This window comes from Penicillium psychrosexuale (genome assembly GCF_028828465.1).
Source record: "Penicillium psychrosexuale strain IBT 29551 chromosome Unknown utg000004l, whole genome shotgun sequence".
Taxonomy (NCBI): Eukaryota; Fungi; Ascomycota; class Eurotiomycetes; order Eurotiales; family Aspergillaceae; genus Penicillium; species Penicillium psychrosexuale.
In genome coordinates, this window is record NW_026643189.1 from 666,481 (window position 1) to 685,359 (window position 18,879).

At 27.7% G+C, this 18,879-nt stretch overlaps 1 protein-coding gene across 1 annotated transcript; it reads right to left on the bottom strand.

Moving 5' to 3' along the window:
- Window positions 1-18,228: 18,228 nt before the first annotated feature.
- On the bottom strand, window positions 18,229-18,825 carry N7518_006045 (uncharacterized protein; the record flags this gene model as incomplete). Its single annotated transcript, XM_057186972.1, has 1 exon — window positions 18,229-18,825. The coding sequence occupies one exon, from the start codon at window positions 18,823-18,825 to the stop codon at window positions 18,229-18,231; it is 597 nt and encodes a 198-aa protein (XP_057038675.1).
- Window positions 18,826-18,879: the final 54 nt, after the last annotated feature.

Sequence of the window (18,879 nt, forward strand, 5' to 3'; positions counted from 1 at the left end):
AAAGAACTAAACTTACTATTTCCTATACTAATACTATTAAGATAACTAGAAATAAGATAGGTTAATATAAACCCTATATACCTTAACCTACTATAACTATTATACTAATCTAAAAGATCTATAAAAGGTTACCTACCTAAATACTATAATAATATAAAATAGGGAAAGTATAGAGTATATAACTAAAGTAGAAAAGGAGGATTATAATATACTATAAATAGAGATAATAAGTTAGGACTAGTATCTAAGGATTATTAGATAAATTTACCTTTTAAGGTAGGTTTTACTTTATTATCTACTAAAAAAGGACTAGAATAAGGGATAGTTACCCTACTTCTAATAGGATAATAACTTAAGTTATAGAATATTAAGATCCCTTAGATATATATAAAGGCTATAGTATTAAAGTAGAAAGACTAATAGTATACTATAATAGAAATATAAATCGAAAAGCTAAAAGTAACTAAGATATATAAAATTATTAAGTAACTATCTACTAGAGTAATAATCCTACTAAAGAAATAGGTCTTTAACTTTAAGATTAATAAAGAGAATATAGTCTAAGAGTTTAGAGTATACTAGATAGTCTATAGAAATAGGTAGAGACTAGGGATTGATTTTAATAAAAATTATATACTAGTTATATAAGAAGAGATAATAAGACTATTTCTTAGTATAGTAGTTATAAATAATATATTTCTTAAGTAGGTCGATTATACTATAGTATATCTAAATATAATTATCGATAATTATATTATTTTTATATAATAGCTAATAGGATTTAAGAAAAATAATCTAAATGTCAGGACCCTAGTACTAAGAAGGCTGATATCTAAGGTATAAGCCCTATTATAGGGTATAGAGTACCTATCCTAGGTATATAGGGGACTGTAGACTAGATAGGAGTAATATATACTACCTATACAGCCTCCTTAGGTTATATAACCTATAAACCTATATATTATCCTTATATACTACTTCTTTAGAGAAGTAGCTATTAGTTCTAATATACCCTATATATATCACTATCTCTATTTCCTAATCCTCTATTATATATAGTATTCCCTTAGGTATTCTATACCTAGGGGTCTTATAGTTCTAATAGCTCTTAAATACTTAGATTACCTAATAGAGACTATCCCTTATTTATACTATATCGAACCCTTATAATATATAGTTATAGGGACTTCCTATAATACTATAGCCTAATAAATAGGCTTTAACTAATTAAACCCTTCCTCCTACTATAAACTATCCTCCTATAGATATCTTAGAATTAATATAGGAAACCACTATACTACTAGATCTAATACTAGCGTAGTACCTTATAAACCTATTCCTATTAATACTTAATTAACTAAGGAAATATATTAAAGAAGCTAAGGTAAGAGAGGAATACTAAAACCTCTTTATAGAATTAGAAATCCTAGAGTAAGCGAAGCCTCCTACTCTAATAAGTATAAATAACTATATTATACTATAGGTTATCGAAAAATACTATATTTATATACTAAGAGAGCCTATAAATATTAAACTATTCTATAGAAATATAACCTAAGAATACTATACCTTTATTAACTAACTTTAGTTATACTTTAATAAGTATTAGTAATAGTATAATTTCGGCCTATATAAGGTAGAGGCTATAATTAAATAATTAGATAACTAGAGGAATAATAATTAGTAGTCTTATATAAAGATATTTAAAGAGCCTACTATCTAATAAGACTTCTAAGACTTCTACTTATATCTTATAAATAATCCTTAAAATATCTACTAAGATAGTATATTAGAGTATAGTATTCTATAATAGAAATAATATTAATCTATATAAATATTTATAATATAGCTTAATACTATCTATTATTACCTAAAGTACCTATATAGTTAATAGTACTAGAAGGAGTACCTCTAGGCTAAAGTAATCGATACTATTTATACTAAGTTATTAAAATAGCCTACTAAGCTAGAAATATATAAAGTATATATTAGATACCTTTCTATAATAGAAAGCTAAATCCCTAACTAGTAAAAAGTACTTTATATATAGAAAGAGAAAAGCGCTAGTAATAGTAAGAATAATACTACTAAAATAGATTTAAGTTTAGATACTAGTCTTAGCTCTTATACCTTATTTATATTAGGTATAAAGAAATATAAGGATAAGTCTAAAAATAAAGGTAAGGATAAGTAGGATAAAAAACCTAATAAGAAGTATAAGTATAATAAATAAAAAATAAACCCTAATAGTATCCTTTATAGTAGCTACTTTAAGTATAGAAAACTAGGTTACTATATAAATACCTATAAAGAGACTAAGGGAGATTTATAGTTAAAAAACTAAGTACCCTAGTACTTATAGTATTAGTAGTATTAGGGCTTAATAGTATTAAGTAAGAATTAGAACTTACTTTTACTTATAAAGTTAGTATTAAAACTAATAATAGGGAGTAAACTATATAGATACTAATAGATAGTAAGGCTAAGAAAACCTTTATTAGTTAGAACTAGGTTAAATAGTACCTTCTATATATAGATATAGGCCCCCTAAAACCTATTATAGTTATAGATAGTTATATAGTCTATTCCTATAGCTCCTATAAGCTAAATAGTAAGCTATAAGATAGTAGGGGTATAGTATATAACTATATACTCTCCTATAAAGTAGTTAAAATAATAGGTTATAATATAATTATTAGTTATAATTAGCTAAAATCTATTAATCCTAATATTAATTAGAAAAACTAGGTATAGTATTATTACCTATCTAGTAAGAAGATTAAAAAGATAACTATAGCAGCCTTTATATAAGAGATCCTCTATAGGGCCCTTATACTTATAGTATATCCTTATCTAATTATAAAAGGTAAGCCTATCCTACTCTTTATTATAGTATAGGGTATAGAGAAAGCTTTACCTATCTAGTATTTAGACTAGGCCAATATCTTCGATCTAAAAGAGGTAGAGAAGTTACTAGAGAGTAATAAATATAACTATACTATTAAGATAGAAGTAGGTAAATAAATTCCTTATAAGCTAATCTACCCCCTTTCTAAGATAGAACTCGTAGTACTTTAAGATTATATTAAAGAATATATTAAAAAGGGCTAGATTAGGCTATTATAGAGCCTAGCGGGTATACCTATTTTATTTATACTAAAGAAGGATAGAGGGTTATATCTATATATAGATTACTAGGGACTTAATATATGATATGACTATAGTATAGTGATATAATTGAAGAGGGAGAGAGTTATCAATTCCTAAAGGGCAGAATGCCTAACTATCTAGTTATAGGGGTTGGTACCTGCTGTACTAGGCTAATGGTCAGGTAACCACTATATCTAATATACCCCCCTAGGTATAATCCTAAGGAATATACTTATCTATTTATTCGTTTTTTTTTTTTTTTTTTTTTTTTTTTTCATTAGGTAGGAACTGTATTATCTAGTAAAAACTACTATTACTATTATTGATTTTTTTTTTTTTTTTTTCGATATTAAGTTATTTTATCTAACTTTTACCCTATTAGGTTTCTTTATTAGGTATCTTAGCTATTATTTTCTTCCTTATTAGCTTAAAAAGTTCCTATACTAGTGGCTTTATTAGGGTATCTATAATATTTTATATACTTATAATAAGTTTAAGTTTAATAATCCCTTCTCTAACTATATACCTAATAAAGTAGTATCTAGTATCTACCTACTTTATTCCTTTTAAGTAGTTATCCTTTTTTATAATAGATACTATATTATTACTATCTAAGTAGATAGTAATTAATAGTTTCTATTATTTTCCTATTTAATCTATAATCTTTAGGAGCTATATATACTTATAAATTATAGTATTAAAGGTAATATACTCTACTATTATACTATTTCTAGTAATAATTTCTTCTTTCTTAGAGGACTAGCTAATAGGTTCTCTAGTATAATAAAAGATAAATACCTTAATACTCTTACTATCCTTATAATTATAATATAATATATTAATATATCTAATTAAACTAGTTAATAGGTCTTTCTCTAGAAGAATACCTAGGTCTATTATCCCCTTAATATATCTATTTAGCTATTTAAGTATATCGATATCTTCTTCTCTTAGGGTAAAGGCTCTTCTCTATAGTTTATTAACTATAAGGGTAATATTAGGTCTTAATTTATTAGTTAACTATCCTAGCTTACTAATATCTTTAATAAATCTTTTTACTTCTTCCTTTATAACCTAGGGTTAATCTTCTTTAAGGTTATTCTCTATCTTCTTTATATCTTTATCTTCTTTTAAGTTTATAATATCTAGAGACTTATATATTATTTTTATTAGGAAATAGACTTATACTATACTCTATAAACTAGCTTTTATAATAATCTCCTTTATATAAGCCTATTAATTTAGGAATATTCTAAGTTTTCCTTAGGAAAGGTTACTCTCTAGAAATCGATCTGGTTTTCTTAGATCATAGTACTTAAAGGGAATTTTATCTTTAAACCATCTAATTCCTTCTTTATTTAATAATGCGATTAGGGTATTATCTATATAAAGTAGGATCTAGATATTTAGTTCCTTATAGACTATAATATAGGGTTTATTAACTAGTAGTTTAAATCCTATCTTTTTTAGTACTTCTATAATTATACTATACTAAAGATAGCCTACTTACTAGAGTCTATATATTACTTATAGGAAGAAGTAGACCTCCTTTTCTTAGCTTAGGTTATTTTTCTCGAATCCTATTAGCTACTATATAAAAATAATATAATTATTAATAATTATATTTAGATATACTATAGTATAATTAACCTACTTAAGAAATATATTATTTATAACTACTATACTAAGAAATAGTCTTATTATCTCTCCTTATATAACTAGTATATAATTTTTATTAAAATTAATCCCTAATCTCTACCTATTTCTATAGACTACCTAGTATACTCTAAACTCTTAGACTATATTCTCTTTATTAATCTTAAGGTTAAAGATCTATTTCCTTAGTAGGATTATTATTCTAATAGGTAGTTACTTAATAATTTTATATATCTTAGTTACTTTCAGCTTTTTAATTTATATTTCTATTATAGTATACTATTAGTCTTTCTACTTTAATACTATAGCCTCTATATATATCTAAGGGATTTTAATATTTTATAACTTAAGTTATTATCCTATTAGGAGTAGGGTAACTATTCCTTATTCTAGTCCTCTTTTAGTAGATAATAAAGTGAAACCTACCCTAAAAGGTAAATTTATCTAGTAATCCTTAGGTACTAGTCCTATTTCCTTATCTCTATTTATAGTATATTATAATCCTCCTTCTCTACTCTAATTATATACTCTATACTTTCCCTATTTTATATTATTATAATATTTAGGTAGATAACCTTTTATAGATCTTTTAGATTAGTATAATAGTTATAGTAGGTTAAGGTATATAGGATTTATATTAACCTATCTTATTTTTAGTTATTTTAATAGTATTAATATAGGAGATAGTAAGTTTAGTTCTTTAAATATTCCTAGGAAAGCTAGGTATATTACTAGTTCTTTATAAATAATTCTAGATTATAGAGGTAATATTTATTAAATAGGTTAAGCTAGTATCTCTAATACTCTCTATATAAGTACTTATACTCTATCTTTAAATAATTCTTCCTATAGAATTTCCTTATTAATATTATAGAATAGTTTAATATCCTCTATATTTATAGAGTTTATCTTAGAGTCTTATTAATACTCTTCCCTTAGGCTAATATACTTTATAATTATCTTAAGGTAAAGATTTTAGAAATTTTTTAATAGTACTTCTATTACTACTCTTATATTTTTAAAGAGTAGTTCTCTAATTATAAACTATATTTTCTTTATTAGAGAGCTATTAATAATCTCTTCTCTTATTTTAATTTTATTAGTTCTATTATATATCCTAGGAATTCTTATTTCCTAAAAAACGATATCTCTATAAGTCGAAACTTTCTTTATTTTAGGATTATAGATATAGTAATAGTACCTATTATCTCCTTTATATCTTATAAGGTATCTAATCTATACTTTAGGATCTATCTTTATTCCTTATATTTAAGTTTCTTTTAGTTTATAGATATATACCTTAGAGTACTATACTTAGAGAAATAATAGGTTTATTACCTCTTAGTCTTCTTATAGGTTTATTACTTTTCTCTAAGTAAGTATTAGGACTTTATTTCCTAAGTAAGCTAATTAATTAATAATATATACTACTATAGTTACTACTTTAGTCTATAGTTCTATTAGAGTAATTCCTATATTAATATATATTATCCTTACTATCTATATAATATAGTAACTACTATATTTAGAAACTCTATTCTATTTATAAGTATATAGTATTAAGGTACTAATAGTTATTAATATAGTTTTTACCTAAGTAGTAAAATAAAAAAATTCCTTTCTATTATTATATCTCTATTCTATTAGGTAGTAACTAATATATTATTTAAACTATTTAGTCTATATCTTAAGGGTTAATAATATATTACTTTTCTTAGATATATAGAGTATAACTTAAAATCTAGATATATTATCTATAATAATTATTATATATTCTTTATCGATTTTATTATCTTTACTAATTCCTTTTAGTTTAATAGGGTATAGGTTAATATAAAGTAGTTACCTAACCTTTATTACTTTTACTTATTAGTCTTAGGAAATGATTTTCTTAGACTTCCCTTTTTTATATAGTTTATAATTAAAATATTTAGTACTAATATTATATCTTAGCTTATCCTTATTAACTTATCCCTTATAACTTCCTATATATCTAAGTTTCCGATATATAAGTTTAACTAAGATTAGGATATATATTAGACCTTCTCCTTCTTTATAATAGATAGGATAAGGCTTATCTACTAGTTTAATAATAGGAATATTCTTTATAATAAATATATACCCTATTACTTATTAGTTACTATCTTTAATTACTATATTATTAGGATTCTATCTTATCTCTTAATCCTAGTATATTTTTAATAGATTAAAGAGATTAAACTTATTCTCTAATTTATATATATAATAGATATATAGTTTATATCTTATTCTATTTAATTTCTAGATTAGTAATATAATATCGCTATAGCCTTCTACAACTACTTACTATCTAGTACTTAAATCCTAATTAATCGCTATTCCTAGTTTATATACTTTAAATATAATAAAAAGTTCTCTATTTAAGTAGATATACTAAGAAGATCCTAAATTAAGTATCTAATTAATACTATTCTAAAGGAGTTATATTAGTTTATTTACTATTACTATTCTACTAAAGCCCTCTCTATCTTATACTATTACTATTCCTCTAAAATCATAGTTTCTTTTATTAGTAGTTACTAATATAGCGATAGTATTAAAGTTTATCTATTATATCTAATTAGTATACTTCCTATTAACCTATTAACTTTTATTTTTATAAAATTAGCTTAATATCTTCTAGTACTATAGGCTAGGCTTTAGCTTCTAGTTTTATAGTTATTTATCTACTATTAGATAGAAATAATCTTTTATATTATAACCCTATCCTCTATAGTAGGAATAGTTTCTATTAGTAGTATATTATATCTTATAGTTTCTCTATTCTTTAATATACTTTCTTATATATTTTCTATATAGTAGTATATTAGTTAACTTAGTCTTTTTACTTAAGACTTAGTAGTTATTCTACTATTCCTTTAGTACTTTTATAGCTAATACTAATATACCTCTATTAATATTAAACTCTTTAACCTTATCCTATATCTCTAAGTAGTATAGGAAGAAATCTTAGATTATTATTTCTACTATAGGGTCTTTAATTAATTTAAGTTTATTATTTTTAATTTTAATTAAGCTTTAAAGTTCTATAATCTCTTATAATTAGTTTACTATAATAATAATCACTTAATATAGTAGTATAGCGGCTTTTAGATTATTAGCTATCTTAAACTATTATTTTAGTATATCGATAAACTCTATTATTATTAAGAAATCTATTCTCTTTATTCTAATAAATTAAATGATTATAGTACTTAGGGCTCTATATCCTTTTCCTTATATATATAGCTTATACTTATATATAAAGTTATTAGCCTATTTTATTCTTTTTCCACTTAATATAATATATTTAGTAATATCTAGGTTAATATATAGTTATAGCTAGATACTAACTTATATACTTAGTTTTATCTAAGTTTTAGTATTAGTAGTATCTTAGTCTAGTCTCTCGATATTTTTATCGATTAACTAGTATAAACCATAACTTTTAAGAATCTTAGTCACTATTCTAAGTTAATTATCGAAATCTTCTTTTTCCTTTAGGAGTAGTTCTATCTTATATAAGATAAAGCTACTAATAACTAGGAGACCTTTACTCTAGTCTCTAATTAAGTATAAGGTATCTTCTACCTTATCCTAATCCTTATTTTTCGGTATACTAATCCCTATAAGAGGTTAGTTAGCTATTTATACTAGTCCTATACTATTTCCTAGATCTACTATTATAGGTAACCTCTTATAGAATTAGGATTATTATATTATTAAATATTAATCTTTTTCTTAATCAGGTAGTAGTATTCTTAGATCGATCCGTTTTTATAGGGCTAGCGAATTTTTGATTTATTATATTATATATCCTATAGTGGTTTATCCTACTAATTATATTATTTTATCTAGTTACAACTCTCTCTGTATAAGTTAGACTTCATTTAAATTAACGAATAAAGATATCTCTTTACTATAATGATTTTAGCTTAAAAAGCAGGGGTCTTATAACCTGATATAACTATAGTATAGTGATATAATTGAAGAGGGAGAGAGTTATTAATTCCTAAAGGGCAGAATACCTAACTATCTAGTTATAGGGGTTAGTGCCTGCTATACTGGGCTGATAGTCAGGTAACCACCATGTCTAACAATATATTAACTCTTAAGAATTAGTATCCTCTACCACTAATTAGCGAGACTATAGATTAGCTATCTAGTATAAAGATCTTTATATAGCTTGATTTAAAAGATATGTATTATTATATCTAAATTTATAAGGGTAATAAATAGAAAACTATATTCTAGACCTAATATAGTTATTTTAAGTATATAGTTATACTATTTAGATTAGTAAATGTACCTACGATATTCTAGTTATATATTAATAGAGTATTAAGCGATCTACTTAATATCTACTGCGTTATATATCTTAATAATATCCTTATTTATTTATAAACTAAGGAATAGTATATATATAATATATAAAAGGTACTAGATAGACTATATATATATAAGTTATATATAAAAATATCGAAATACGCCTTCTATATAAAGTTAGTAGCTTTCCTTAGCTTCCTTATTATACCTAAGGGTATATCTATAGAGCTAGAGAGGATTTATACTATCTTAGAATAGCTAGAACTATAATACTTATATAATATATAATAATTTATTAGCTTTAGTAATTTTTACTAGTAATTTATTAAGAATTACTTATATATCGCTATATCCCTATCTAAGTTAATAAAGGGTATTCTAAAGAAGAAGGGTATAAATTATTAAAAGTAAGGCTTTATCTTTATACCTAAAGTAAGGGTAGCTTTTAAAGAAATAAAGAAACGCTTCTTAAGTATATCTATATTATTCTACTTTAACCTAGAGAAGCCTATATAAATTAAGCTAGATACTTTAGGATTTACTATAGTAGTAATTGCTATATAACTAGATTCTAAGGGTTACTAGTATCTAATTACTTTCTAGTCTAAAAAGATAATTAGTATTAAAATATACTATAAAATATATAATTCGGAACTACTTATAATTATTAAGTTATTTAAGTATTAGAGATACTATCTTAAGGGTAGTAAATTCTCTATATTAGTACTATCTAATTATATTAACCTATAATACTTTATAACTATAAAGGAGTTAACTAAGTATTAGATAAGGTAGGTAGAGAAGCTTACTATATTTAACTTTATTATTAAGTACTATTTAGGAACCTTAAATCCTACTAATATACCTAGTTACTAACTAGACTATATACCTAAGGAGGGAGAGTTCTTAAAGAATTTACTTTTATCTACTCTTTAGGAAAAGCTATAAAAGAGTCTTAGTAATAATAAAGAAGTAGTATAAAGGTTATAATCTACCCTAGTATATAGGGTTATAGTAATACTAGACCTAAAATTATATATCTCTATAAGGGTAGCTAATATAATATTAGTACCTAAATCTAATTATCTATATAGTATAATAGAGGACTATAATAATATAGTATATAAAGCCTATAATATAAGTATTATAGATAAGTATTATACTACTAGTAATATAGGAATTCTAGACTCCCTAGTACTATACCTAATAGCTATAAGAGCTTTTTAAGGTAAAATAGTATATATACTAGTACTAAAGAACTCTATAGTAGAATTATTCTATATAATATAGGATTATAATCTAATATTATAGGATATCTATATAAAAATAGAGGAGGATAGTATTAGTAAATAAAAGCTAAGTAATATACCCTAGGGATTAATACTAGATAGGCTACTTAGGTTTAATAACTATATTTATATCCTAAGAGAGACTATAATCTTATATAAAATCATAAAGATATACTATAATAATTCCTAGGAAGGCTATTATACTAGTAAATATACCCTTAAAGCTATCTAATATAAGTTCTATTAATATAGAATTATAAAGGATATAAGGGAATATATATATAACTATATAAGTTATTAATATAATTCAGTTTATAGATATAAGCTATATAGATTATTATAGCCGCTATTAGTACCTAAGAGGCCTAGTAAATAGCTTAGTATAGATTTTATTACTAGAATACCTCTATTATAGTAGAATAGTAAGGTATATAATATAGTACTTATCTTAGTAGATATATTTATAAAGTATACCCTTTATCTTCTTTATATAAAAGAAATTAATATACCTAAGTTAATAGATTTATTATATAAATATATAATTCTAATCTTTGGTATATTAGAGAATCTAGTAAGTAATAGGGGTAGCCTATTTACTAGTTAATTCTAGTTAACCTTCTATTTTCTCCTTATAATTAAATACTAGTTATCTATTATATTCTACCTATAAACTAATAGCTAGACTAAATACTAAAATTAGGTATTAGAGTATTTCCTTTAGTTATATATTAACTAGGAATAAGATAACTAGGTATACTAGCTACTTATTATAGTATTTATATATAATATAATAACTTATAGTATAACTAGAAAGTCACTATATAAAGTATTAATAGGTTATAACCTATCTATTTAAGATAGTATTAAAGAATACCCTAAGGAATACTATATAGATACTATATAGAGGGTATAGGAAATCTAAGAAATAAGGGGCTTTATAAAAGAGTGACTTATTAAGGTAAAAGAGTCGATAAAGTACTATATAGATAAATATTATATAGATAAATCCTTTAAGGTTAGTAATTAGGTATATCTTAAGAGTAAGAATATAGAAATAGGTAGGCTAAGTAAGAAACTAGATTATAAAATACTAGGTCTATTTCTAATTCTTAAGAAGGTTGGTATATAAGTATATAAGCTATATCTATCTCCCTATTTTAGATTATTATACCTAATATATTATATATTAGTATTAGAATTATATTATAGTAATACTCTAACTAATAATAATACTCCTAAACTAATTAAGATTAATAATTAGGTAGAATATAAGATTAAATATATCCTATCCTATTAAGGTAAAAAGAATAAGTCCTATTTAGTTAAGTAGTATAGCTATAATAATATTAAAGTAATCTAAGAACCGCAGTCTATAGTTAAAGAGACTAAGACCTTTAATAACTATAAGGCTAGGTTAAATATAGCTATAAAGATACTAAAGAAGATAAGGACTAAAAATATATACTTAAAATATAAGAAGCTTTAATTATAAATTAAAAATTAGTACTATATTCCCTATATTTAATAGGATTTATATATAGGTATAGGTAAGGTTAGTATACCTAGCTAGACTTAAATACTAATAGGATAGTATTAAAAATACTATAGAGTAGTAAAATAAACTCTATAATTAGGGTATTCTAAGAGGTAGGGACTAAGTTTATAGGGATAAATAAAGTATTACTAAGTATACCTATATTAAGAACTATACTTTCTTTTATTAAACTAGTAGGGGTATCGAAGAATTCTTTAACTTTAAAGATATTCTCTATATTTTTTATAATTTCTAGGGCTATAATAACTTTAGTAACTACTATAACCTCTATAGCTTCTATAATAGTAGCGGCCTTTTTAGCCTTATTAGCTATATAGGTTAAGTACTTAATACTCTACTTAATAATATATACTTAGGGTATATAAGTAGATATAAGTAATATATTAAGAGTAATATAGGTAATAGGCTAAACCTTAATAGGAAGCTATATTATTATTAATAATAGATTCCTCCCTATAATAATATAGCTAACTTATAGGAATATAACTATACTTTACTAAAGTATAGTAAGTATATTTAGTATAACCTATAAGGGTCTTATACTTATAGTTTAGGTAGCTTTATAGCTAGAAGAAGTACCGCTAGTAAGGTAGTAGTTCTTTAATAGGCTTAGGGGTTACTAGGTAAGGTAGTAGAGTTATAGGCTAGTAGCCTAATATATAATAGTACTATACCTATAGATATAGAGTTTTATCCTCTTTAGAAGAAGGTAGTATAGGATAATAATATACTATTACTATTCTATAAATATAATTAGTATATAAACTAAAAATAAGGCCATTTCCTATAAGAAAGGGGTAGATATAATATTAAAATTTCTTAGTATACTATATAGAATATAATACTACTAAATTTAAATATATCTACTAACTAATAGTAGTATCTTAACTAGAATAGTTTTATCCTAATAGAAGTACTATTAAATTAATAGAATTTTAATAAAAAAACGAACTAGGTATACTTATAGATTAAGTAAGATAAGAGGTTAAAGAAGAGAAGAAGATACTAGGGATATACCCTAGTTATATATAGGTATAGTATCTCCCTTTATCCTAACTATATTCTTTTACTAGTAAATAACTACTTAGCTATACCTTATATATATAAGATACCTAAGTTTATAGACTAACTAATATACTATATTTATTAGAGACTATAGCTACCTAATTTCTTAGTATAGTTATATAACTATACTATATATAGACCTTATTATATATACTATACCCTCTATTTATACTTCTATTATATCATTTTTTATATTTTAGAGTATTAAGGCTAGATACCTTTCCCTATATACCTTTTTACCCTTACTATAAGGTTTTTTAGATATATAGGTTTTAATAGACTAAGCTACTCCTTTATTCTTCTCCTATTCTAAGCCTATAGGGATTATATACTATAAGAAGGGGGATATTATTAGGACCCTAGTACTAAGAAGGCTGATACCTAAGGTATAAGCTCTATTATAGGGTATAGAGTACCTATCCTAGGTATATAGGGGACTGTAGACTAGATAGGAGTAATATATACTACCTATATAGCCTCCTTAGGTTATATAACCTATAAACCTATATATTATCCTTATATACTACTTCTTTAGAGAAGTAGCTATTAGTTCTAATATACCCTATATATATCACTATCTCTATTTCCCGATCCTCTATTATATACAGTATTCCCTTAGGCATTCTATACCTAGGGGTCTTATACTAAACTAAGAAAAGGAGGTCTACTTCTTCCTATAAGTAATATATAGACTCTGGTAGATAGGCTATCTTTAGTATAGTATAATTATAGAAATACTAAAAAAGATAGGATTTAAACTACTAGTTAATAAACCCTATATTATAGTCTATAAGGAACTAAATATCTAGATCCTACTCTATATAGATAATACCCTAATTGTATTATTAAATAAAGAAGGAATTAGATAGTTTAAAGATAAAATCCCCTTTAAGTACTATAATCTAGGAAAATTAGATCGATTTCTAGGGAGTAGCCTTTCCTAAGGAAAACTTAGAATATTCCTAAATTAATAGGCTTATATAGAGGAGATTATTATAAAAGCTAGCTTATAGAATATAGTATAAGTCTATCTCCTAATAAAAATAATATATAAGTCTCTAGATATTATAAACTTAAAAGAAGATAAAGATATAAAGAAGATAGAGAATAATCTTAAAGAAGATTAACCCTAAGTTATAAAGGAGGAAGTAAAAAGATTTATTAAAGATATCGGTAAGTTAGGATAGCTAACTAATAAATTAAGACCTAATATTACCCTTATAGTTAATAAGCTATAGAGAAGAGCCTCTACCTTAAGAGAAGAAGATATTAATATATTTAAATAGCTAAATAGATATATTAAGGAAATAATAGACCTAGGTATTCTACTTAAGAAAGACCTATTAATTAGCTTAATTAGATATATTAATATATTATATTATAATTATAAGGATAGTAAGAATACTAAGGTATTTATCTTTTACTATACTAAGGGACCTATTAGCTAGTCCTTTAAGAAAGAAGAAATTATTACTAGAAATAGTATAATAGTAGAATATATTACCTTTAATACTATAATTCGTGAGTATATATAGCTCTTAAAGATTATAGACTAAATAGGAAAACGATAGAAACTACTAATTACTATCTACTTAGATAGTAATAATATAGTATCTATTATAAAAAAGGATAACTACTTAAAAGGAACGAAGTAGATAGATATTAGATACTACTTTATTAGGTATATAGTTAGAAAAGGGATTATTAAACTTAAACTTATTATAAGTATATAAAATATTGTAGATACCCTAATAAAGCTACTAGTATAGGAACTTTTTAAGCTAATAAAGAAGAAGATAATAGCTAAGATACCTAATAAGGAAACCTAATAAGGTAAAAGTTAGATAAAATAACTTAATATCAAAAAAAAAAAAAAAAATCATTAATAATAGTAATAGTAGTTTTTACTAGATAATATAGTTTCTACCTAATAAAAAAAAAAAAAAAAAAAAAAAAAAATAACAAATAAATAGATAAGTATATTCCTTAGGATTATACCTAGGGGGGTATGTTAGATATAGTAGTTACCTGACTATCAGCCTAGTACAGTAGGTACTAACCCCTATAACTAGATAGTTGGGCATTCTGCCCTTTAGGAATTGACAACTCTCTCCCTCTTTAATCGCATCACTACACTGTAGTCATATCACTAATTCAGGAGAATCTTCTGTACTCGAGGAAAACAGTTTCAATCTCAAGGGAACCAGTGTGGAAGATAGGGGGCTCGAGGATTTTCAATCCACCAAAATTCAGTACTGGATGTATACAAGATGGATATCATGCTGCCAAGAATATCTGATGTGGCTCAACAAGAACATACCACGATCCATACCGTGTTTGCATATATCCATGGACTAGAAACCTAAACTTAGTATATCCAAGCAAGAGATGGAGAATCTATACTGCATACGGAGTGTTGAATTGGCGTTCGTACTTTGTAAGTATGAGATTGATATTGTAAACGGCGGACCTGTGAATTACTGTATTAGGTTAGTTTTGCCTTTTTGGGTTTAGCGCCCCAATACGCTGTCACGTAACCTACCTTCAATGCCGCCGACATAAAAGACCCGTCTTCGCTGCTACTCCTCCCTTTCCCTCACTTTTTGTTGGGTGACCGGAAGGCGGTCACCTATATGGGTCTAGATCACTAGATAGCTCCGCTCCCTCTTCCTCTCTCTTTCTCTCTCCTCGTCTATTAGATCTTAGCGAATCTATACTAGTTGTTTTCCCCTTTTCAGGCATAACGTAGTTAGATGCGTTATTAGGTTATGAGCACTTGTCTCTAGCTAGTAAGGACCGCTAGCAGCCTCTAACCCTAAGTCTTTTTTCCTAGACCCTACTTCCCGGCGCTTAACCTATATAACACACGTTTTTTGCTAATCGGATTTGATCTAGGTAAGCCTTAATTAATAATAGAATTAGTATACTAGCTCTTAGTATAGCTAATAGTAGTATCGACTCTAGGGATAATAACCCGAATAATTAATCACAATTTTTACTATTAGGTAATAATAAATTGGGGTACACCCTGGGTATATATAGGTATGGTATCTCCCTTTATCCTAACTGTATACTCTTACTAGTAAACAACTGCTCAGCCAGACCTTACGTATATAAGATACCTGAGTTTATAGGCCAACTAATATACTGTATTCGTTAGAGACTATGGCTACCTGATTTCTTAGCACAGTTATATATACTATACCCTCTGTTTATACTTCTATTATATCATTTTCTATATTTTTGGAGTATTGAGGCTAGATACCTTTCCCTATATACCTTTTTACCCTTACTGCGAGGTTTTTTAGATATATGGGTTTTAATAGACTAAGCTGCTCCTTTGTTCTTCTCCTATTCCGAGCCTACGGGGACCGCATTATGCATACCACAAGGAGGGGGATATTATCAGGACCCCAATACTAAGAAGGCTGATACCTGAAATATAATACCTGTCATAGTACGTGGAGCACCTATCCTAGGTGCGTGGGGGACTATAGACTAGACAGGAGTAATGCGTACTGCCTACACAGCCTCCTTAGGTCATGTGACCCACAAACCTGTATATTATCCTCGCATGCTGCTTCTTTAGAGAAGCAGCTATTAGTTCCAATATACCACTGCGTATATCACTATCTCTATTTCCCGATCCTCCGTTACATATAGCATTCCCTTAGGCATTCCATACCTAGGGGTCTCACATTAACGGACTGGTTATCGTGGCTTGAAAAGAAGAGACGTATACCTAGGTACTAGGTTGACCAGGTAGTTAGGAGGAAAGTAGAAGTCTGACTAAGCCAGAGTTAGGGCACAAGGCTCATTATATACCCGAGAGCCAACAGTTCGAGTAGGCTACTGCTAAGAGACAATTGGACACTACTTTACGTGATTTATCGTATATATATATGCAACCCGATTAGATTGCACAAAACTGAAATAGCATATATAAAACATTAAGTGCTGAGTCGGGTACAGGGACTTCGTTGGTTCGAAGACAGACTTAGAATCCACTTCCCAAGCTATCAGGCCAATCCCGAGAATTAATAAAGAGCGGTCTTTTATCACAGACTCCTACCTAACATTTGGATCCTTGTGCTGCTTCACACAGGTAGTTCCGATACCGAGACAATGGCTTCGTTGATTTATAGCCGATCTATTCTTATTTTTGAAGTCCCTGCATCGGATTCGAGCATGGCCAGCGACTCCGCACGTGATGTATATCAGAAGCATAGCGCTAGGAAGCCATTCGATGTAGCAAGCCTACTTCATACCAGTTGCATTTGAGTGGTTCCTCTTTAAGGTGAATAGTATCGAAGTGGCGCAACATACCCGGGGTTATGAAACATCTGAAAGCGAACCTTGTCCGGAAGCCCTTCACTTGCGAAGCATTGAAAGCATGCCTCTGGCTTAGCAGTTTCAAGGTATTCCCTGGCGGCACGAAACGGCTTGCCACATACAGGGACTATAAGACCGAATAATAAGGGAAAGCGCCCGGGAACGGAGAATCAAAAGAGTTTGTATTCATCAATGTGTGTATCCACAAGCTCCCAGGGTCAGCTTGTACATTCCTGAAGCCAATGGGGCTGTCTCTGGGATCGACTTCCTTCAAGGACGAGTCAAAGGATTTGAGAGACAGTTTTATACACAGGCCCTATCGACTTCAGGAACGTATAGGCCAGCTCTGGGAGCTAAACATCCTCCAGGAACAATACTTTGCTCCGGGGAACTTTGGCTAGTTCCTGGAGCCACCGGCTTATAAGCGTGACGTGTAACTTGATGGCGTTTATGGTGCATCACTATTGTGTAGGGCTACATTGGAGGGCCGGACTGCTACTGAAGACAGGGAGGGTGGACGTTTACTCGAGGTGAAAACAGCCAAGCAAAGAAAAAAGGATAGAGTTCTTAAATTTGACAGAAACCTGCAAGCCTCCCAACTAATCGGTATCAATGTCCGATCCCGTATCTTCTTTGACGAATGTAGCTACTGTTCGTACTCCTGTTTACCTTAAACATGTGGATTGCAATCACAGTGGGCCTTATGTTGTAATCATATATTATCGCGATCAATGAATGAAAAATGTGTTTCTTCTTTATTTGACTGCCCGTCGAACAATATTTTCCACAACCTGAGAATCACATATCTCTAATGCCATAGACCGAAACAGCTTTGAATTATCCGCAGTACACCCCCTCAAATGGAAAATCATCAATGCCGTCAAATAACTGCCTCATCTCACTAGCATCTCCCATCATCATCCAGAGATCCCAAAGACACCGTGTCCAACATCTCATCCACCCCGGAAAGGTGTCATACTGATCTGTTTCCGGGAATGCTTCAAGAACCTTTACACATCGTAGCTCATCATCGGAATGGTATGGGCTCTCATTTTCAAGGGCCTCTGCTGATGTACCTTTCAGTGTTTGCAGAGATTCTTCATCAATAATCATGCACATTCGCCATTTGGTCCAGCGGTCACGCATGCCTTGAGATTCCACCCACGCTTCAAAATGAGCGCGAATTGCCTCGAGAGACGCCCCATTGAATTCCGCGGGATCTTGCACAATAGTCGACCGGTATTTGGCGCAAATTTCGTTGGGTTTATTTGTAGGATCTTCTTTGTGGTCTCGGAGGAATGATCTCTTAATACAGGCTTCAATGTACCTGATAGCGACTGGGAATAGAGTTTCCGATTCAGCAGAGTAGGTAGTGCGATAGATGACATATCCCCAGTCTGGGTAAGTGCCAAGGCTATTTTGGAGCTCGTCCATGTTGAACTGATGTTCGCGTGAAATTTGAGGGAGTGGAGAAGAGAGGAGGGAAAG